Source organism: Myotis lucifugus, unplaced genomic scaffold, assembly GCF_000147115.1.
Source record: "Myotis lucifugus unplaced genomic scaffold, Myoluc2.0 scaffold_76, whole genome shotgun sequence".
Lineage (NCBI taxonomy): Eukaryota > Metazoa > Chordata > Mammalia > Chiroptera > Vespertilionidae > Myotis > Myotis lucifugus.
In genome coordinates, this window is record NW_005871124.1 from 4,899,040 (window position 1) to 4,922,939 (window position 23,900).

General features: G+C 43.0%; 1 protein-coding gene across 1 annotated transcript in view; it reads right to left on the reverse strand.

The window, feature by feature from the left end:
• Positions 1–4,376: 4,376 nt before the first annotated feature.
• The window catches only part of SLC9A7 (solute carrier family 9 member A7), a 134,439-nt gene continuing 114,915 nt past the window's right edge, over positions 4,377–23,900 (reverse strand). Inside the window, 4 exon segments of the mRNA XM_023755409.1 lie at positions 4,377–5,249; positions 8,663–8,768; positions 11,541–11,623; positions 22,213–22,276. Coding sequence (XP_023611177.1) covers positions 4,998–5,249; positions 8,663–8,768; positions 11,541–11,623; positions 22,213–22,276 — 505 coding nt within the window. The 3' untranslated portion in view covers positions 4,377–4,997.

The window sequence follows — 23,900 nt, forward strand, 5'->3', positions numbered from 1 at the left end:
CTAAACATATACACAAAGGCAAACATTAAGTAGGATGCTACAGAAAGACAGCACTTTGGGGTCTAACTTCAGTTTTCTTTATTGCACATAAAGGTTGCTGATAACTCCAAGTCTTCACTTTTTCACAGTTAAACATTTTAATATTATTTTGTATAACATGTTTATATAACGTACTGTTACATAACGTTAATTTTATAAAACCACCAGTTTGCCACAGTTGAATGGAAATAGAAGACAAAATTCTCCCCAACTACAGTATTTAAGCTTTCTATAAAAAGTTCTCCAGAAGGTCACATCGTCCATGTTAAATTTATCCTATTCTATTTAAAAAATTGCTTTGTAGCTATTAAATGAATATTGGTGGCCTTCGCATTGAATAAATTTAATGAACAAAAACTTCTAAGTAAGAAGACCAGATGTATTTTATGTAAAAAAGAAAACCTAGGAGTAGGTGACACTACTATGAAATCATACTTTGAATGAGTGAGTGCAGTGATACATTCCAAATCCATAGAGTGACGTAATACCCACACAACCGAAAATCATTCTTCTGCTTCTCCAAAGCCCATAGCTGGAATAATCACAACAAAAGTCAACCCCCAAATGTCCATGCAGTTGGATGGTCACCCAGTAACACTGGATCTTAACTGTTTTTAAGTGCTTTTGACAGAGATGTAGAGTTATTCAAGCTATTTCCATGTCCTTTTTCTTCTGAGCTCCTCCAGCACACACAGGCCCAAATCATTCTCCACTGGCCAAGAATGGAGGTGATGATGACATCCCGTTAACCCTTTTTAAAAGGTGGCCATCAGAAGAAAAGGATGGCCTCTCCCAAGTGCTCTCATGTCTATTTCAGACCTTTTCAAAAGGCAGCAGAACAGGAAGACCTTCCTTCTCATCTTCTCCAAGGCTCAAGTAGCAGAAAACCGGTGCCTATGTGTTCCATGTGGACCATGGTTATCGTATACCCTGCTTACAAAAATAAAATTTACATCAAAAACTTTGGCTTTGCTCTTTACAATTTCTCCTAGCACTGGGTGACAAGACAAGATGTGTTTGTTAATTTTTTAAAAAACTCTACTTATGAAAATTGAAACTGGAAAATATGGTTTCTTCTAAATCTTGTTTTGAAAGGACTGTCAAAAATCCTACTTGCTTTTCCTAGTCAGATCCTCACATTGGTTTCTATGGTATTTGTCTGTATATTGTTCTTAGTAGGTTTTAGAAAGGGGGAAGGTCTTTTCAGGTATCAAAGTGGTGAAAGCAGCATTCAGATGGGTTGTTTCTAAATTCTAACTCTTGCCCACTGGATTCTTCAACTTGCTGTGTGAGGACATAGCAAATGACACTGGCCAGCCAGATCCCCACTTAGAAAACGACAGAAGAGATCAGAACTCAATGACACCAGTCTAAAGTTTCGGACAGATTAGCTCCTACAGTACTAACTCATCTGCAGAATCAACATCAAAGGCAAACATGAAACTTGTCAAGTTCCCTATTCCTGAAGTGGAATAAGAAGTCATTCATTGAAACAGCAACCCTCATTCCAGAATACATTTGACAAGAGATGGTAAAATTAGTTTTCTGATACACCCCTTAGAAGTCCCAATGGGTACCAAGGTAGGTTTCCAAGCAGATGATTCCCCTCTGATGAATGGCTCAATTGCCCTGGCACTGATCTCTAAGGACATCAGTGGTGTTTCTACATTTAAGTCACTGTTCACATCAAATATCCAACATGATTACATTAACTTCTACTATGGACAGAAAAAGGGAGGGATATGATGAGGGGTGAAGGAAGGACGTGCCACAGACCTCTATTTTGGAAGGAACGGTCACTTCTTTGCTCTAGTCTGAAATGTTCATGGATAGTGAAGATAACATTTTTGGTGTTTTCTAAAATTTGTTTTTTCAACCAAACCACAGAGGGCGTTTTCAGGTCTAGGGATCACAGCCTAAAGAGCTCTTGCCGTTTGGTTGATGAAACATTTGATGTCGCAAGGCATCAATGCTTATTTGTCTGGTCAGCCCAATAAGTATCACTGATGGTCAGTGTCGGTCAGTGTCATTTAATTACATACGCCTTTCCTATACTTGCTTCCTAGGAAGAAATGCAGACTTATTTATATCCTAAATTTCCTCTCTAGGAAAAGAATATTAAAAGGAATGTCAGGAGTTTCTATCTTCCCTCTGCCAGTGCTATCCACAAAAGTTTGCATCTCCTTAACTACCAGCTCCCAACACCACCACCACATGACAGTGAAGTGATCACAACCTTCCACTTAATAAGGGGCCTGTGCTCTGGCAATGGACAGCCCTCCCCCTTATTTTAAGGAGTCCAGTGTGGATTCAGGCATGGAGACGAGTGAAGTGTGAAGAGAAAAAAAGTTCACTTGACTGCAAAGGGGACTATTAATTTAATCCCAGGTTAAATGGAAAAGACAGCTTGTTAGAAACCTTCACATTTGATTAGTCAGCAGCTCAGTTAAGACAAAACCCCCCTTTCCCCACAAATCGGAGCAAAAATGACAGGTTTTAATCCCTCCAATATATACATTCAAGTCATCCTCCCCCTTTCATGCTCTAAGGTTTTCTAATGTGACCTTTTTTTTGTTTTAGTTGTATTTATGGAGTATGTGTTTGACTTCTAGAAACATTATTAGCACGAAATTCACTCAACAGCTATATGGTCTGTATTATTGATCAACACTCAGTTTGTTCCACATGACTAACAATTAAAAAACACACACCTGAATTTGCTAGGTCATCCTTTAAGGTTTCAAGTTGGGCCCACTTCAAGTTCTAGACTAAAGGCTCTCCACCCGAGCTGCAGATTAGAATCCCTGAGGATCCAAACATGGCCCAGAAGCCTGGACGCACTCTAAACCTACTGAATCTGGATCTCTGAGGGTGGGCCTTTATGTCGATATTCTCAATAAATGGGTCAGCTCATCCTAATGTGCAGCCAGGGTGAAGAACCTCTGCCCTAGAACATCCAACTTTGCTGAACTGTAACCCCCCCCGCCCCGACCCTACCCAGAACAAATATGCGTATAAAATGACTTGGGATTATCCTCTCAGAAGAATTTTGCTTACTTGGATGTACCATTACTCAGCAGTTTCTATCTGGTTTATGCCAGACTGGCAGCAAATAGTTAGCCTTGGGTTAGTTTCTCCGCACCCACTTTTTACTTTTCAGCATAGTGGAAGCATGAGGTAAGTATGTTTAGCTTTTTCCCCAAACTTACAGTCCATGGATGACCATCAAATCAAAATGTCCTTTAGTGTAGATAGAAGGGAAAGGGGAATAAAAATCACCCAATTCTCTTATACTGAACCATATGAAATTGTCATTTTTGTTTCTTTAAAAAAGTGGTTGAATATCAGCAATTTCATATGGCTCAAACTAATAAATTTTTCTTGGTTTGCACAAATTATCAAGTGAAAAAGAGGGCAAAACAATGTCTTACTTAAAAATTAACCATTAAAAATGCGAGTTAAGAAGGTTAAATGGCTGATTTCATGATGGGTGCACTAGATTGAGCCACTACCTTATAAGGGAAATGGCCACATTAAGTGAAAGCATTTTTTAGAAATTGGGTTTTTGAAAATAATAGCACTGAAGCATAGAGCACAGGGAGAATCTCAAACTTGGCTTCCAAGAGTTCTCTTACTACAGGCGTGGGCAGGTAGAACAGCTCACCCACGAAAGAACCCAAAGTAGAAATCTAAATCTCAGACCACACTCACACATGAAGCTGGTGCAGACCTCCCCAGACACCACGAAAATGACCTTTCTCTACATGGCACTCAGTGCCAAGACACCTCGATTCTTAATCTGAGAGTGGACAGGAACTTTCCACTGTATAAATAAAGCTTAACATTCCACTGCCTCGCCTCTGTTTCTTCAGGTGACCACTGAAATCTCATTCATTTCTTAGCTCAAAGTTTGGAATTCTACTAAGTCTTTAGAATACAATCTTGTGTTTTCTTTTCAGTGATTTTTTTCACAGTGAGATTTCTTCCCTCTGAATACTAGCGTATTGCCTCTGAGGGTTGTTACTGCCTTCTCGTCACCAGATCAAAGCACTCCACAAATTTTGGTGTTCTTTCTAAACCCACAGTAGATATGTCAGTCCTGTTAACTATTTTCCAGGCAGTCAGCTCATATGGCAGCCATCAAGAACTGACTGATGTTTACAGTGATGTAATCATCAGTTTCTAAACAGTTTCTCCTGCCTTCACATTAATGAAAAAAAAAAAAAAAACAAAACAAAAAACAAAAAAAAACACAGCACTTGAACACTATTTTGCCTTTGGTTTGAAACATTCCAGTAACAACTTCTTTGTGGAGATTTCCAGTTCTTTCCCCCATGTTGAAATGTTGATGGATATATTTTCCAATCTTCAGTCTAGAGAAAATACAGGCAGCAAAAGAAGTCAGGAATCCAGAAATGAGGCTGCTGTCATCATCTCTTGTTGCTGGAGCCTCCACTCAAATTGCTTTTTCATGCTTTCTGTCCCATTTAACACCAGCTTCCCCTCATCCTTGGAGGTCCAATCTCACTGGCCTTCCTTCGCCATCTTTCTTCTAGCCTGTTCTCCCTTCACTTGATATTCCTACATCCAGCTAGACTCGCACTGCTGTGTATGGATACAAAGCCTCTCCTGGGAGGGGTCCCCGGCACCCACCACACCTTGTTCAGGTACCACAGGTGAATGAATTAGAGACCAGTAAAGCATGCGATTGTTTTTGTTTGTTTAACTCTGAACAGTGCACTACTAAGTGAAAAAGTGGGAATAGATCTGCATTTGTCTTGAGCCCCACCATCTGTATCTTGGGTTAAATTTTAAATGTTAAGGTATCTTCAGACCTCAATACAATAGAAGCGTTAGTTCCATTCAGTCACTGTCCCACCTCAATCAACACTGGAGCATGCAGCCAGCCCCACACCACCGGTGGGTCTACCCCATCGCTTCAGGGTTTGGGGGGAAAGTCATGCATTATCCTCCAGGGGGAACACTAGGCGGGTGCCCCGGCTTGAAACCTTCTGGTCTCCCATTCCCAGGTCTCGTTCCAGCACCTCCTCAGAACTGCTCTTTGTTTTCCGACTGCCCTCCAGGCTCATGGAGGCCGTGTGGGAGCCTGAGGAGCCATTGGCAGTCACTGTGCTGTCCCCGTAGGTCAAGGTGAGGTCACCCTCAGTCAGGATGAAATCAGAGTCTTCCTCTCTCAGTGGCTCTTGGTTCTGAAAAGTGCAACAAATAACAATTAACAACAAATCAAAGACTGGAATCTCCCAGAGCTCTAGCCAACCCCAATCTCAACTCCTCATCTGAAACTGGGGATCATGAAACTTGCCTGCATTGAGCCTCCAGCATGATAACTGGATGTAAACTCTAGCGTGCTGTTCAATGTATAGCACTGCTGCCCGAGTTAGGACTTGGAATGGCAAAAAGCAGCTGTGATTTTAAATGCCTGACAGTTTGTGACAAAACGGAAGAAAAGGAAACCAACCTGGATTTTCAGCTTCCCAACCCACAAAGAAAGGAAGGGCTAAGGTCACTGGGAAGACCTGCAAATAGGTTTCAGGTCCTCTCTCCTCTGGGAAGGTCTTCTGGGTGGGCCTCCTGCCCTACACAAACCATTCTACACATACCTAGTTTACATTTGAACTACTCTTTACCCTCGTCAGCATGGAGGGAAGAGGACAAACCATTATTAGGATTTCCTTCCTGTCGCCACACAAAATCCCTGATGGGAAGTCCTCATATAGATGAAGCAAGTGATACAGAGGGAAGGTATATTTTCTTGAGTGCCCAAGCACGTCAAACTCGCAGCCCATAACGAATATTTTTGCGGCCCAGCCAATATAATGGTATGTAAGAAGTGTTTTAGTAAAAAATTCATAACTTAATTTTTATAATATCTTGTTATTAATAATGAACTACAACATTCGCTAATGACTGATGACTATAATCGTGTTGCATTCATTTCCCTTATGCGCCTTACACGCAGGCGCACCATTTCTCTCCACTGATACTAGCAGTGAATATTTTAGCAGCCGATGGCCACGTACTGACCTGTTTGGTGTGCACAACAGGAAATATTTCACTTTCGGAGAACAAGAAAAATAGGTTTATTTGCATTATGCTTATTAATTTGTGCAGCTATTCAGTGTCTGGTAAGAATGTTCAAGAAAAAATACTAATTTTTATTAAAATGTTCTATTATTTTATGTTAATGATAACTCATTTATTTCAGCCCTTTGTATTCAGCAAGTCTCTATCGAAATAAACCCACATTTCTATGAAAATTGAAGCTTTTCTTTTTTTGTGGCCCACATACACTTATACCTTGTTTATTTGGCCTGTGTTAGCCTTTAAGTCTGACATGCTCGGTCTATTACAGTGATGGTGAACCTATGACACGCGTGTCAGAGGTGACACGCGAACTCATTTTTTTGGTTGATTTTTCTTTGTTAAATAGCATTTAAATATATAAAATAAATATAAAAAATATAAGTCTTTGTTTTACTATGGTTGCAAATATCAAAAAATTTCTATATGTGACACGGCACCAGAGTTAAGTTAGGGTTTTTCAAAATGCTGACACGCCAAGCTCAAAAGGTTCGCCATCACCAATCTATTATATGCCTGCCAGGAATGTCACATAAGCTCTCATTTGGTCCTTACCCTTCTCCTGTGAAGGGTGCAAGCACATGTCACAGAGCAGAAGCTCTGAGCTAAGAGAACCTATGAAATTTGCCCAAGGTTGTCCAGCTGGTAGGAAGGTTTGGATTTATGCTACCTCCAGACTGGTTCTGCCCACCTAAACGATATGAAAAGTGACCCCATTGGGAAGAGGACTGTGACAGCATCTCATAATAAGCAGCAGTTGTAGCAAAAAAGACTAGGCTGAACAAGGCAGGCGTCAGCCAAGCGGCAGCCACTTGAAACTAAAAGATGGCAGAGAGAGAGTGTCAGGAAGCAGCGTGACGTCAGACACAACCTTTCATTCTCCAACGGGTTCAACAAGCAAAACAAGGGTGGGGTGCTCCCCCACTCCCCTATTTCAATGGCTGTCAAACACTGTGGACTTCCTTTTTTGTTTTGTTTTGTTAATCCTCACCTGAGGATATTTCTCCATTGATTGTTTAGAGAGAGTGAAAGGGAGAGGGGGAGAGAGAAACTGATGTGAGAGAGACACATCAATTGGTTGCCTCCCACACATACCCTGACCAGGGCTGGGGACTGAGCCTATAACCCAGGCATGTGCCCTTGACCGGAATCGAACCTGAGACCCTTCTATCTGCAGGCTGACCCTATAGCCACTGAGCCAAACCGGCTAGATCTGGACTTCCTTCTTGAATAGCAAACACAGTTTGAAAACTGCTCTTTCTCTCCTATTTCCTATCTACCCTTCAAAGCACATCTGAAGTCCTATATCCTGTCCTCTACACACAGGGTGTCCTCATTGCAGGACCTGAACCTGCCCTGATAGTCCATGGTCCCCGCTCAGTCATGCTGCCCAAGGCCACAGGCAGATTCTCCCGTGCCCATGCCTGGACTCCCCATCTGGGTGAATCACCAAAGGGCAGTGACCTTCTTCTCCTCTTGTCGGCGCCCTTCCTTGAAGTGCTTAACTCAGTAGGTGCTAGAGGAATGCCTGTTAAGTGCACTGGCCTAGGGAGGACTCCTGGGTTCTGCCTACCTCACTTCTGTAGTCCCAGCCCATCTCTGTGCCCTTACTGGTGACAAACACACCCATGCTTTCTGCATTGTTTCTCAATGTCGACTTCTCCAAACTCCACAATGTGACTCCATTTAACCAATGCTGCAGCTTAACAGGCGAGCACGCAACTCCTCTTGCTTGCTGCCTCAAATCTTCACTGGAATCAGGCAGGATGCAAATGTATAATCAAATAAGAGTCCTCTAGTCGGGCAGAGAGGAATTCTAAAACTCGCTCCGAACTCCCCGTTTCCTCCTCTCCATCACTATTTAGAAAGTCCTGAAACTCTGTCTGCCTGGTGATAGTTTTTTTTTTTAAATATATATTTTATTGATTTTTTACAGAGAGGAAGGGAGAGGGATAGAGAGTTAGAAACATCGATGATAGAGAAACATCGATCAGCTGCCTCCTGTGCATCTCCCACTGGGGATGTGCCCACAACCAAGGTACATGCCCTTGACCGGAATCGAACCTGGGACCCTTCAGTCCCCAGGCCGATGCTCTATCCACTGAGCCAAACCGGTTAGGGCCTGGTGATAGTTTTATTAACAACAAATGACATCACGTTCCCTGTTTTAGTATGTTCCATTTCTCCCATTAATGCATGTGCTAAATATTGTTTTTGTTCATTTCTGTCAAAATACCTCTCCCAGGGCTCTTAGCACCCAGATTTCAGGGGGAGATTCCTCGGCACGTAGTTCATTCTTTTAAAGTTTGGAGCCTCAGAGGGACAGAGAGGAATCTTTCTACTACGTCATAGCTGCTGATATTTGGGAACCCCATAAGCCTAGTAAAAGGTTTCTCTGTTGCTGTGCACAATGCATTAAGCATAGTAAGCTGGTCATTTGTAATCAAGCATCTTACTGGAGAAGCAATTTCTGTGAATTTGGAGGCTGCATAGAAATGCCGCCCCGACATGCTGTACTTACGTCATACACCTGGGGACTGGTCAGACATCGAGCGAGCAAGCCACACCAGGATGGGAGCGTGGTGGTTAATGGGGGGCCACTGTGTGTGAGGATGGGCTTCAAGTAACTTTAAAAAGAGAATTAAGGAAACAATGTCTGCAAAAAAAACCCCAACAAAGTGTGTTTAGAAATCCCAACAAGTAAATCATCTGACATTCTACCTAGAAAATGTCTTTCCCCCATTTTACCAGTACAATACAGAAAATGTAGCCATACCTGGTTTTATTGCGTTTCTCTTTATTGCACCTCACAGATGTTGTGTTTTTGTTTGTTTGTTAGTTTGTTTGTTTTACAAACTGAAGGCAAGACCCTCCACACTGGCCAGGGCAAGATCTTTTTTTAAAAATATACTTTTATGGATTTCAGAGAAGGGAGAGGGAGAGAGAGAGAAACATCAATGATGAGAGAGAATCACTGATCGGCTGCATCCTGCACGCCCCACACTGGAGATCCAGCCTACAACCCGGGCATGACCTCCTGGCTCATAGGTGGACACTCACCCACTGAGCCACGCTGGCTGGGCAAGATCTTTCTTTTTTTAATGTAGGCATTTAATACTATAAACTTTTTGTCTCTTCTTAAAACTGCTTTTGCTAAATCACATAAGTTTTGTTATGTTGTTTTTCATTTTCATTTGTCTCAAGATATATTTCTTATTTCCCTTCAGATTTCTTCATTGGCCCATTGGTTATTGGGGAGTGTACTGTTTAATGTGTGCCCACTGGTTGTTCGTTCAGGAGTGTGTTGTTTAATGTACACATATTTGTAAAGTTTCCAGTTTTCCTGCTGTTATTGATTTCTATTTTCATACCATTGTGGTTGGAAAAGATACTTGCTTTAATTTCAACCTTCTTAAATTTTCTAGGACTTGTTTTGTGATCTTACACACAGCTCTATCCTGGAGAATGTTCCATGTGCACTTGAGAAGAATGTACATTTTGTTGCTGTTAGATGGAATGTTCTGTGCATGTCTGTTAGGTTCATTTGATCTAAAATGTAGTTCAAGTCCAATGTTTCCTTACTGATTTTCCATCTGGATAATCTATCCATTGTTGAAAGTGGAGTACTAAGTGCTGACAAGAATCAATTTCTTATCACTTTAGTATTTTGTCACTCTCCTGTGAACTCCCTCCAGTTTCCTCTACATCCTTTCTAAGCCCAGTGAGTAACATGCCTTCTGAATTACAATGTAGACGAAGTTCATATGGCTTTAAAAAACCTCTGGGGGTTCTATTTCAGTTAATAGCAGACAATAGTAAACAATAATTTAAACCATCCTTTCCACTAAGAATGACTAGAAAAGCTAGGTCAAGATAAAACACAACAAAATCTTCTGCTTAATGGCACCAGAAAGCTACCAGGGCAGTGAAGACAGTCAGAATCTGGAGGAGGACACCCAAGTGGGGAGCCTGGCGCTTGGTGAGCCATGTTTTCCCTAAAGCATCTCAGCAGCTGAGCAGAGCATCTGGCATACTGAAAAAAAAATAGTGAATCTGACAAAAACTGGTGTCCAGGGCCTTCTGAGGAAGACTCCGTAAACACCCTAGGCTCTAGGTTGGAACCCTAGAACCGTGGTCGGCAAACCACAGCTCGCGAGCCACATGGGGCTCTTTGGCCCCTTGAGTGTGGCTCTTCCACAAAATACCACATGCGGGCGCGCATGTACAATGCGATTGAAACTTCATGGCCCATGTGCAGAAGTCTGTATTTTGTGGAAGAGCCACACTCAAGGGGCCAAAGTTTTGCCGAGCCGTGGTTTGCCGAGCCACAGTTTGCCAACCACTGCCCTAGAACAAAGGGTAGACAGAAAACAGACTAACCTTCACAGGAACTGCAGCCTAGTTTCAAATCACCTTTATTTCTGATTGCACTAAAGTGATCTGGAATTAATAATGCCCCTAACCTAGACCCAATATAAATTAAATTATCTCAGAAGAATGATAACCTCATCTAGAGCACTTCAAATTATCTGTATACTTTTTCAGTTCCCATATCTGTCACTGAGAAAAAAAAAAGGCGCACAGGAGAAAAAATATAAAGCTTCTAAAAGATAACACAGGAAATTAGCTTCAAGACTTTGAGATAGACAGAGATTTCTAAAACAGGACACAAAGAGTACTGACCAGAACAGAAAAAAAATCAATGAATTGGACAAAGACCTTGTTCATCAAAAGAGTCTTTTTAAAAGTGAAAATGTATCACAGAATCTCACTCATATGTGGAATCTAATAAACAAAATAAAGTGATGAACAAAATAGATCCAGAGTCACAGAACCATGAACAGACTGATGAATCTAAGAGGAAAAGTGGGGATGGGGGTGGGAGGGAGAGATTAACTGGGAAACTTACATGCATACATGCATGACCCATGGACACAGACAATAGTGTGGCCAAAGCTTGGGAGGGGTGGGTGCAAGGAGGAGGGGGTCAATGGGGAAAAATAACAAAAAGGGGGACATGGGTAATACTTTCAACAATAAAGATAAATTTAAAAAATAAAAAAGCAAAAATGTAAGTCACGAGTAGCAAAGTTATTTTTATCATATTTAATTACCAAATACTAAGCCCAGTGAATAATATGCTCCACTTCACTTCCTGACCACACCAATTCACCTACAAAGCCACATTCCCCTTGTATACAAAGCTCTGCAGAACCACATGCGTCTACCCAAAGAGATGCTCACCAGGACTACCTGTGGTTGAATGATCACTGCATGAGTCCCAAGCGAGAACTGACTACACTGTACACATCCTTCCTTACTTATCAGAAGTCATTTACTGGCAACTCAACAGGACGATGTCATCATCACTGTTTCAGGGAAACTACTTCAAAGGATACTTGTGGTCAAAGCTGTACCACAGCCTGAACAGCCATGCACTCTCCTGCTTTGTCCGGTTTCCTCCAGCAGAATCTGGACCATCCTAGGAAAAAACAGTAAGACAGATGCTTAGTTGTATAAGTGGATTGAAATAAGGGGGAAAAGCTTTATTTTAACCATAATTTTTAATTATTTTGAGCTCAGAATCAAACATCCTGTATCATCAAAGCATCAAAGTTATATTGGGAAGTACATTTTTTTAAATTGAATAATTCCAAAGGCAGGCAAATCAATCCCCCAAATGAAACAACTTGCTTATGTCTGTGAGTAGATCTTTTGGTATTATTGTAATTTTCCCAGAATTGTCTTTCAGAAGATTACTAGTAATTACCCTAAAGTAGTCTAGATCCTAACAGGCCAAAATTGATTTATAGAGAATATTAAAGAGAGCTTCTGTAAAACCAACTTTCCAGGTCCTCCAAAGCTGGTCTGGGAAAACTGTGCTTGGTTGAGTTTCCTGATAAACTAGCTCTTGGTGGTCCTGACCCAGGCACGTGCACTGTGTTCCAGGTGGTGCAGTAACTTGTTGTCCTACCAGCTTTAGGAAGGTGGGCGTAGTGGGCAGGGGAAATAGAGCCAGAACTAGCATCTCTGTTCTCTTATCTACCTTCAAGTAGTAAGTTCCTTTACTACTCCTTTCATGCCTTTTCAACTCAAAACATCTCCATCATTTAATTTTCAAAATAACTAGCAAAATCAAACATTCAATTCTGGTTTAAAAAATCTGTGCACAATTACTACTAAAAGTGGACTAGCTACATCACTTTGAGGACAGTGGTGGGTACTACGTTGCTGGATGACAAGCTCTGAGAGTACAGATTGCTTGGGGAAGCTCAGCCATTTTTAACATCACCCCCTTGAATGTTATATGGAGAGGAAACTGAGAGACAATAAGCAAATAAAAGTTGAGCCACAATTACAAGTAGCTCTAAATCACAGTAGGTGTAAACTCCACCTGCAATAGAAATACAGGTTATAGGACTACTTGGAGACCTCTGAGAAGCTAAGCACATAGGCAAGTAGATGGAGGGACATTAGCATGCACTACTTAAATTCCTAAAGTTTCCAATGGCGAAGATTATTTTTAAAAATGAAGTCCCTGTGGTATTTGAGGAATGTTTAATGACAAATACAGGGTAGGGCAAAAGTAGGTTTACAGTTGTTCCTATGTGAAACACAGTTTATTCTTGTATTATTATTATTTATTAATTATTCTATTATTTTGCATACGAACAACTGTAAACCTGCTTTTGCCCCACCCTGTATGAAAACAACTTAGTTAAATGGGCCCTACTGTGGATGAGGAAGTAAAATGAGAAATTACAGAGACTAACTTTATTTCACATTTTTATAACTCGTGTGGAAGAAAGAGGGTACAGAAATATCTCCACTTGAATAACAATCATTCATTCAGGTAATTAATCGCTAGCTCAATGACAACTCTAGAGAAAGTTCAAAATGCCACACAACTGAGTGGAAAAGCGGTAGATGAACATTCTGGGAAGCAAATATATTTATGGAAAAAATAAACCGTCTTCATAAAACGACAGGTTCTAAGTCCTCAGTTCTAAGTGCCTGTAGAATCTTACTGAAGAAAAATGAACAAGATGATAAAATCATCAGGAAAGATACTCTAAACCAGGGGTGGGGAACGTCCGGCCCGTGAGCCATAGAAGACCCGTGAAATCATTTGGTCTGGCCCTGCCAAGGCATTAGGGGTGAGTTAATGAAATGTTGGACCAAATATAGCAGCTAATTTTTAAGTTTATAATTTTGTATGGCCCTCGAATGATGTTATAAATATCCAGATGGCTCTTGGCAGAAAAAAGGTTCCCCACCCCTGCTCTAAACTATCAGGCACAAGACAAGTTCCCTAAAGCCAGTTTCATCTGCTCCTCCTCTAAGACAACAATAAAAATGACAAACCCCTACTCTGTCATCCTTTCCTCTGCAAAACCACAATGCATTGTCGTCACTTGGAACACTTAAGTTCTTGCTATCTCATATCAAGGAAGCTAAGGAGACTTATATAAGCCCCAAAAGGGACCATTAAAATGAGTAAAGAAAGGAAAACACTTCTTTTTTAAAGCAAACTGAAAAATCTTCTCAGGGTACAAAGAAATATGCCTGCAGTCCACCAATAAGATCAAGTGATCTCAGAAATGTAAGAAACTGAGAGACAGCCCTGAAGGGTCACATGGAGCAAATTCAGGGCAAATCTAAAAGGGCAACATGGTAACAGGGGTGTTAAACAATTTATTCCAAGAGATGGTGCCAAAAGCATGATTAGGTAGAGGAAGAGCTTAGATAAATCCACACAGAGTGGCTTTGGGGAAATCAGGACTAGTTGTGTAAGTTGACCCAGAAGACAAAGAACTGCTTCACAACATGATTTATCAGCCACTGGAGTCCTTCCTGTTGGATCTGAGCAGCAAGAACTGAGCAGGGGTCAGTGTGGGCACAGGCTTATCCTCCAACGGGCAAGGCCTCCTTCCCAGCGGCACTTGCAGACTCTTGAATTTCCACTCAAGCGTTACCCACAGAAAAAAACAGGAACTTGCTCTGTCACCACACCCCTCCTCAAAACCTGCATTCCCATCACGGGGGTGCACACCCCGTATCTTTAGCTCAGGCTGCTTCTAGAAGCTGGAACACCCTGTCATACTCTCAACTTCTCTGCTCACAACACCTACCTGGCCGATTCCTATTCATCTTTCAAGGCTGTACACAATGTGTGGGTGTGAACATCACAGGCTTTCTCAACAGACTACCTGGTTCCAAATCCTAGCTCTATTCATTGCCTTGCCTATCATTGCCTTGCCTATCATTGCCTTGCCGTGTGACTGCACAAGTTTAAATAGAAATATAATCTATATATAAAATAGAGAAATATGCTAATTAACCGGGACACCGTAAAGGGTCAACCGGACAGGATGTTGTGCGCACAGCGTTGGGAGCGGGGCAGCAGGGGCCTCTGCACACCTGTGCTGAGAAGGCCTGATCAGCAGCGGCCGCAGCTACTTCAAGGGCCAGAGATGGAGGCAGAGCTGGACGTGAGGGTGGGCGGCACTGCACGATTTCAAATTGTGCGCTGGGCTCCTAGTTGATATATAACATCGGGTACATTTAAGGTGTACAATGTGTTGATTTCATAAATTTACATATTGTAATATAATTACCACTGCAGTGTTAGCTAACACCTCTATCAACTCAATAGCTATGACTTATTGTTTGTGGTAAGAACAATTAACATCTAGTTCCTTAGCAACTTTATAGTTTATAATACAGCATTTTTGATAGTCACTGTGCTGTGCATTAGATCTCCAGATGTTATTCATCTTTTAGTTACAAGTTTGTAGCTTTAAATATCCCCTTAACTCCCCCAGCTCCTGGTAACTACCATTCTACTCTCTGTTCTTGTGAGTTACATGAGGGATTTGTAAACATTTTACTGACATTATTAATGGAAAAGCCCCTTCAAGAATAAATACCACCAACTCTGCTTATCAACAATTTTTGAGTATTTAACAATGAGTATTTATTTCTTCTGCATTAATTAAGCACCAACTGTGTGCCTGCCAGGCACCAGGCTGGGTACTGGAAACAAAAAGAGGAATGCGACCCAGCACCTGCCCCTTGAGCACATTTCCAGAAGGGGAGACAGACAGCTACACATTTGGTGACAAATGTGATGAAGAAACAGAAAGCAGATTAAAGAACTTAAAGTCCTATTTTCTTTTTTTTAAAATATATTTTATTGATTTTTTACAGAGAGGAAGAGAGAGGGATAGAGAGCCAGAAACATCGATGAGAGAGAAACATCGATCAGCTGCCTCTTGCACATCTCCTACTGGGGATGTGCCCGCAACCCAGGCACATGCCCCTGACCGGAATCGAACCCGGGACCCTTCAGTCCGCAGGCCGACGCTCCATCCACTGAGCCAAACCGGTTTTGGCAAGTCCTATTTTCAAAATAATTTTTCTAGAACTAGTGAATAAGGATTTCAGGGTAGAATTGGACTTAATTTCATTCTTAGTGTTAAAAGGCTTTTTAAAGGAAGGTCGTTACAATAATGAGAACAGTTTATGCTTTTTTTTTCAGAGATGGAGCAAACTACTGCCCCCCCCCCCCAAGATTCCTACATCCTAATCACTGGAGCCTGTGACTATGTTATGTCACATGGCAGAGGGGCTTTGTAGATGGACTGAAGGTTTTCCAAGTGGGGCCAATGTAATCACATGGGCCCTTTAAGAGTCAGAGAGCCCTAACCAGTTTGGCTCAGTGGATAGAGCATCGGCCTGCGGACTGAAGGGTCCCAGGTTCGATTCCGGTCAAGGGCATGTACCTTGGTTGTGGGCACATCCCCAGTAGGAGGTGTGCAGGAGGCAGCTGGTCAATGTTTCTCTCTCATCGATGTTTCTAACTCTCTATCCCTCTCCCTTCCTCTGTGTAAAAATATCAATAAAATATTTTTAAAAAAAGAGTCAGAGAGATGCAGTGGAAGAAGAGGCAGAACAGATTCAAAGCGTGACAGAGACTCTTCTCACTGTTGCTGCCTTTGAAGATGGAGGGGACCACAAGCCAGAAAATGTGGGTGCTTCTAGGAGCTGAGCTTGATCCCCGGGCCAATGGCAAGGGAGGAAATGGGGCCTCTGTCCTACAATGGCATGAAGCTAAATTCTACCAACAACCTGAATGAGCCTGGAAGTGGCTTCTCCCCCAAAGCCCAACCCTGCTGGTATCTGGATTTTGGCTTTGAGACCTGCAACAGGGAAACCAGCGGGGCCCACCGGACATCTGATCTACAGGACTGTAAGACTGTGTTGTTTTAAGCTGCAAAGTTTATGGTAATTTGTTACAACAGGAATATAAACCGAATGCAGATCAAATGTGTAAATAAATGATGCAACCAGATTTGGGTCTTTTTCGTTGTCCCTGGGATGATGGGGCCAAGATTTCTCAATAAAAGAGTTTATAAACAGGGAATCGAGCTCCACAGTGCCTGCTCCAGGGCTTCCCAAATTGTAAAGTGCGCACAACCCTCCTAGGAGCCCTGTTAAAATGAAGATTCCGATTCCATGGGTTGAAGTGGGGCCAGAGACTCTGCATTTCTAATAAGCTCTAGTCATGCCCAGGGTGCTGGTCCACGGGGACAACCGGGGCAGCAGAAGGAGAGGTCTACAGTCCCTAGAGCAGTGGTTCTCAACCTTCCTCATGCCGCGACCCTTTAATACAGTTCCTCATGTTGTGGTGACCCCCAACCATAAAATTATTTTCGTTGCTACTTCATCACTGTAATGTTGCTACTGTTGTGAATCGTAATGTAAATATCTGATATGCTATATGTGTTTTCCGTGCACCTAAAGTTTGCCCATTCAATTCCCGATCAGGGTACCCAGGTTGAGGGGCTGTGGACTCCATCCCAGGTAGGAATTGTGCAGGAGGCAGCTAATCAATCGATGTTTCTCTCTCTTCCCTTCTTCCTTCCCTCTCTAAACATCTTAAAAAGAAGAACAAAAAGAAAAGTGTGGTGGGAGGGGGGTGAGAAAATAAGCATTTGAGGAAAGGTACTTCAGCACTGTTTGAAGTTAAAGATTTAAGTGACTGGGTATCAGATTTCGGCTTGGAAGAAGATCTGAAGGAGAACCCAGAACCAGAGAAATCCAACTTGCCCAGAAAGTTCTATGCCAATGCAACTATGAACCACTGATTTTCTGCAGTTTTTACACTTGTGTGCAGACACCCACACTCACACAGAGACAATGCTCTGCTAACACAGCCGTTTCCTTTCCTCCGCATTCCACTCATATCCGGCTTGGGACCTTGTCCTGCTGAGATGATAAAGCCAGGATAAATTCAGATTCGGGCTCCTAGCTAAGCGTCATCAATGAGTGCTCTTCTGTAAACACGGGGAAGGAAGTGAATGATGTGCCTGCATGTCCGGCCAACAGAAATCTCAGCTGGCTCTGGCAGGCACAGTCCCCACTTGAATGGGGTGTGAGGCCACCTCCAGGCCTGGGCAGTCTGCCTCCAGCTGCACTTGTTTTTGTTTTTGTTGCAAAGTCACCAAGACCTCCAAGAAACAAAGCAACTGAGTTTTTTGTTTTGTTTTGTTTGAATGAGTCAAACTTGCCAGGGACATGAAACTCAAGTCTGCCCACCATAGTCTTATGCTTCCCTTACCCAACGCCAAAAAAGTTCTAGCTAACAGCTCCCTTCCTTCACCCACATGCGCTAATATTCTGTCGCCCTGTAGCCATGACTGTTTATAACCTTGGGCTTCTAGACTAGTGAGGAAAATTGTGCTCTATATAAAAAAATGCTTTCCCATCACATATCACTTTTCTGTTTGTTTTTAGAAAGATCATTTAGAAAATGAGGTAAAGAGAACGGACTGCCCTTTCTTTTCGAATGGAGAACAAACATCTGGACTTTCTCCACCTCTGATTGCAGTTTCATGACAACCCTGAGTGTGTGATCTGGATCCATTTCGGGGGAAACTGCAAGAACCCAGGGTTTCACCCAAAAATCAGACGCCCATTTACTTCCCTGTTTTACTGTTTCACATGACCACTGAGTGCTCCCAGCACTGCTGTTAGTGGCTCACTGTACCAAGAAGGTCAGGCCAGGAGGATTTAGAGAAACGGGCTGTTTCTGCACAAGGGCATGAGTCATTCCTAAGAAAGTGTCCCGGGGAACCAAACTTGAAGTTCATCTTTTTTTGTCCGGTCTTGACAGCAATCTTAAAATGCCAACGGAACTGACTTGGGGGCCCTCTGCATGACTGTGTGAGAGGCTTGGGAGAAGGAAAGTTACAGGGAAGCTGTGACACAGCTTCTAGCGAGGGCGGGGCCAACTGGCCTTCACTGGGAGGGCAGGGAAAGTGGCTGTGCCCTTTTACAGTTGGTCCAAAGGGCCCTCCAGGGAGCTGTCAGGAACACTGAGTACAGAGTTTACCCACCCAGGAAGGCTTGCCCTTCTGGGGCAGGGGGCACTATCTTAGCTGTCACTGCATGGTCTAAATACGCCACCAGATCCCTTAGCACAGCGGTTCTCAACCTGTGGGTCGCGACCCCTTTGGTGGTCGAATGACCCTTTCACAGGGGTCGCTGAAGACCATCCTGCATATCAGATATTTACATGATGATTCATCACAGTAGCAACATTACAGTTATGAAGTAGCAACGAACATAATTTTATGGTTGGGTCAGACCATGAGGAACTGTATTTAAAGGGCCAGAAGGTTGAGAACCACTGCCTTAGCACTTAGGACCTACTGCTTTCTTAAACATTTCCATGGAAAGGTGACAGCAAGTTTGTTACTAAGTCTGGTTACAAGCCCATTGTCTCCATATGCAGTATAATAAGTCCAAAGGCAAGAGCAATAGTAAACAGCAAGAGGGCTGGGAGGTGTTTGACTGGTCTGAACTGTCAAGATGAAATCTCTCTAAAGCAGTGGTTCTCAACCTTGGCTGCACATTAGAATCACCTGGGAATCTTTTTAAAATCCTAATTTCTGGGCCTCATCCTCCGGAAATTCTGTTTCTTCGTTACTCATGTTGTGGCTCCACCCCATGACAAAGAAACAGAATTTCCAGAGGATGAGGCCCAGAAATCAGGATTTTAAAGATTCCCAGGTGATTCTAGTGTGCAGCCAAGGTTGAGAACCACTGAAACCCTGGCTATCCAGCTGGACTTGGCCGGCTTTTCTGGTAAAATTAATCTTGACTGGCCGTAGGTCTGTGGAGAATACTTTGGAATTGGGCGGCCATATCCTCCCAGAGCCATAAGTGAAATGAAGACATCCAGCACACTTTCTGCCCAGGTTTTCTCAGGGTGAGTTTCAAGATCTCCTAAACTGTTATGCTCTAAATTCGTTTCCAAGTGCACAGTTCTTGCACCCTGTTTACTAAAGTCTTTCATCAAAGCTCGAGTCAAACAGCAACTTTTCAAAAAGAACTTCTCATTGAAACCACATGTTCCCAATTGCCACGAGGGCCAATTCTAATATAACCGCAAAGGTCTTCTGGAGCACCATTGGAGTGGGTACCAAATCTCCAATGTAGCTCATTGAAAGCTCTTCCCAACATGCCCAGAACTTTCAGAGGGCATGGCTTTGTGTTCGTTAAGAGACATAAACACCAAGGGTCATAAACACCAAGGATGCCTTACCAGGCTGTGACCACCCTCAAAGAGAAAAGAATCAGAAAAGCATCCTCTGGACCCCCTCACAGCACCACATTTTGCAACACTTGTCATATGGGATTTGGTAGATGGAGTCAGTTAGAACCGTGGTCGGCAAACTCATTAGTCAACAGAGCCAAATCTCAACAGTACAACGACTGAAATTTCTTTTGAGAGCCAAATTTTTTAAACTTAAACTATATAGGTAGGTACATTGTTATTAACTTAATTAGGGGACTCCTAAGCTGGCCTTTGCTAAAAACATCCTCAATCTGATTGAGGTACGTTCGCTGAGGTCAACCCCTTCCAACTCTCCCATCCACACTCGTCTTGTATACTTGTTTCATCTATCTCAGTGGTCGGCAAACTCATTAGTCAACAGAGCCAAATATCAACAGTACTTCTTCAAAATAGACTCGCCCAGGCCGAAAACCGACTTCTGCGCATGGGCCACGAAGTTTCAATCGCACTGTACGTGCGCGCCCCACACGTGGTATTTTGTGGAAGAGCCACACTCAAGGGGCCAAAGAGCCGCATGTGGCTTGTAAGCCGCAGTTTGCCAACCACTGAGTTAGAAGATCCGATGGAATCTGAAATATGCAGACAGGACTTGGGATGAAGTGCATTGATGTGTTTAATTCAATGCTGGCTGGAAGAAAAAGCAACACTCGACATGACTTCACAGACAGCATGAGCATGTGGTCAGTAAAGCTTCCTACTACACTGTGCTTCATGCCTGCATCCGCCCATCAAATCCCTCTCGAGCTCCCAGGTACCAGGCACTATGCTCAGCACTGCATATTCAATGCTGATCAAAATTGTTCTTGACTTCCAAGGGCAAATAATAACATTTTGGAAACCAGTTCCTGCTCTTACAACTCTCCTTTCCTCCAGTTGGCCTGCCCAGGAAATGCCAGCCTGGGAAAGGAGCAAAACCTGGAGACAAAGTCACCTGCCAATCCCACAATCAGGGTGATATGGCAGCATTAAAACATGTTGACCACTTCATTGACACTCTTCCCATCAAGAGGTTACTGTCTGTGTCCCCTCCCCTTGAATCTGGGCTGGCCCTAGCAACTCCTTATAACCAATGGAAACTCACAGAAGTGATGCTGTGAGACTTTCAAGGTTAGGTCAGAAAAAGGTATGGCCCTGGCCAGTTTGGCTCAGTGGATGGAGTGTCGGCCAGTGAACCGAAGGATTCCGGGTTGATTCCAGTCAAGGGGAGGCCGTTGCAGGCTCCTCCCTGTTCTGACCCCTGGTCAGGGCACATACAGGAGGCAACCAACGGATGTGTTTCTCTCACATTTCCACTCTCTCTAAAAATCAATGGGAAAATATCTTCGGATGAGGATTAAAAAAAATTTTTTTAAAGAAAGAAAATGATATGTGGCCTCCATCTTGCTGGCTGGGGCACTGGCTTTTGGAACCGTAAACCATCATATAAGGAGTCCAGTTCCCTGAGGCCCCATGGAGAAATCACAGTTCCGCATTCTAGTTGGCTGTCCTTATGCGAGTCCTCACAGCCCCGGAGCCAGACATCGGACCCAATCAGCCTTGGGATGATTCCAGCCTCAGCCTCACATTATCCCAGGCCTTCTTCATGGAGCGAAGGCAAGCCACCCCTACTAGGCCCTTTGTAAATTCCTGACCTAGAGAATCCATGAGTAGAAAAAATTGTTCACTCTCCTACGTTTGGGACAGTTTATGATACAGCAATAGTAACTGGTGCAGATGGCCATACCAAGGGCCATCAGGATTCTCTGCTGCTGCAGGTACTCTTCCCTGCCCTCATACTAAATCAGTGGTTCTCAACCTTCTGGCCCTTTAAATACAGTTCCTCATGTTGTGACCCAACCATAAAATTATTTTCGTTGCTACTTCATAACTGTAATGTTGCTACTGTTATGAATCGTCATGTAAATATCTGATATGCAGGATGGTCTTAGGCAACCCCTGTGAAAGGGTCGTTTGACTGCCAAAGGGGTTGCGACCCACAGGTTGAGAACCTCTGGCTTAGAGGATCCCAGGCTCTTGAACAGGAGAGCCTGAAATCACACCCTTTCCTTCCTCTGCCTGGATACCACTGAGAGACTCGGAATCAGTCACCATTTATCCCATACATCCATTTGTGGAAGGCAGCGAGTTGAGGACTTAAACACTCTTTCTGGCCAGCCCACCTCCTTAATATGTTGTTTATGAACACTGTCTCTGGGGTCAAATCCTGGCTCCATCACTTTCTAATTCTCTGGCCTTATATAACTCACTGAAACTCTCAAACTTTAATTTCTAACCTGTAAAATGGTATAACAGTATCTACCTAAGGTTCTTGTCAAGATCACAGTGAGGGAATTCATGTCAAGTGCCTAGTGTGTAGTAAATGCTCAATAGATTTTCGCTATTTTTAATATTATCTTTCCTGAGAAGAAGCATGTCTTGTGACTTACCCCTTGTAAGACTTGAAAGCTGTCATTGTTGGGTGGTGGGTCTTGATCCGGGTCAACACCAACTCTATAAGTCACCAGGGAGAAAGACAAGGAGAAAAACAGAGAGTATTAGCTTGGACCATGGCAGCCATTCTGGCTGAAAGTTGGCAAGAGGCTGACCATCTTCCCGAAGCAGAAGGAATGATTAGCTAAAAGAAGAGAAAGACTGTCATGCAAAAGTCATGAGAAAGAGGTTATACACATCAGATCCCAGGGATAGGAGGGGCCATACAGCCTGTGTGCTTACACCCTGAGCAAGGCCGCTGAGGAACAGCACCAGCTGGCAATGGTTGGTCAGCCTTCCTGTACCAGACTGTCTGTCCTAAAAGTGTGGGTCCCACTGCACCAGGCTTTTCCTCTCCACTGCTTCCTCACATCTGCCCTGCCCTGCTTTTATTTTCCTAACCTTTTGTTATGAAACCTCTCATATGTCCAAGGAAGTGTTGAAAGCATTTATAGTGAAAACCTACATACCCACCACCTAAATCAGTGATGGCGAACCTTTTGAGCTCGGCATGTCAGCATTTTGAAAAACCCTAACTTAACTCTGGTGCCGTGTCACATATAGAAATTTTTTGATATTTGCAACCATAGTAAAACAAAGATTTATATTTTGATATTTATTTTATATATTTAAATGCCATTTAACAAAGAAAAATCAACCAAAAAATGAGTTCTCGTGTCACCTCTGACAGGTGTGTCATAGGTTCGCCATCACTGACCTAGATTCTACCATTAACATTTTGCTATACTTCATTACATCTCCATCCATCTCTCTATCACCCATCTTATTTTTTGGATGAACTCAAATAAAGTCGCAGCCATCAGTAACTTCCTCTAAATACTTCAGCATGCATATCTCTAACTTTTTTTATCCTGGTGCTGCCACGTCTTCCCACAGTAGGGATGACCTGTGAAGTCACATATTTGAGATCAACAACTGTAGACAGAAAGCAAAGTGCCAAAATCCACTTATAGCAAATTCATAAAGGCACTATCTTAGCTTAGTAACATACCAACTGTTGCCCTGTGCATCTGGTAATTCTTTATCCCTGTGCCTTCCTGATTCTGACACAGAAGACATGGATAGCATGGAGCAATGAAGGAGAAAACAAAGATGCCAGGAAAATTCTCTATCTTCCCTCACTTCCTCCAGTATCACAAAGAACAGATGGCATTATAAAAGGTAAACAGAACACAGTTTTCAGCAGGTCTGATTGGAGCTTGAAGAGAGGTGATGAATGGCCTTGACCAGGGGTGTGATCTGCAGTCTAGTACCAGGGTGCTGACTCCAATGAGCAGGCCAGCAGATGCACAGAGCCCTGTGTATGCACGTCTTGCTTTTCGTCCTCTCCTTCCCTCCTCCCCACCTGTGATGCCCAGCATATTCCTTGAGAAAAGAGACTAATGGAAAAGGGGAATAGAAGATAGCACAGATGCACCCCACCTGCAAAACCAACCTCTACTCTCTTACTCCAGGCTTGTTAAGCACTAACCCAAGGTGCATGCCCCTGGACAAGGCGGGGGGGGGGAGGGGTAGAGAAGAAAAAGAAGCAGTTACCCCATATTTTGCTGAAGGCAAAGCTTAAACCCACAAGATGAATCCATGGATTCAGCAAATATTTATTAAGTACCTACTATGCCAGGCA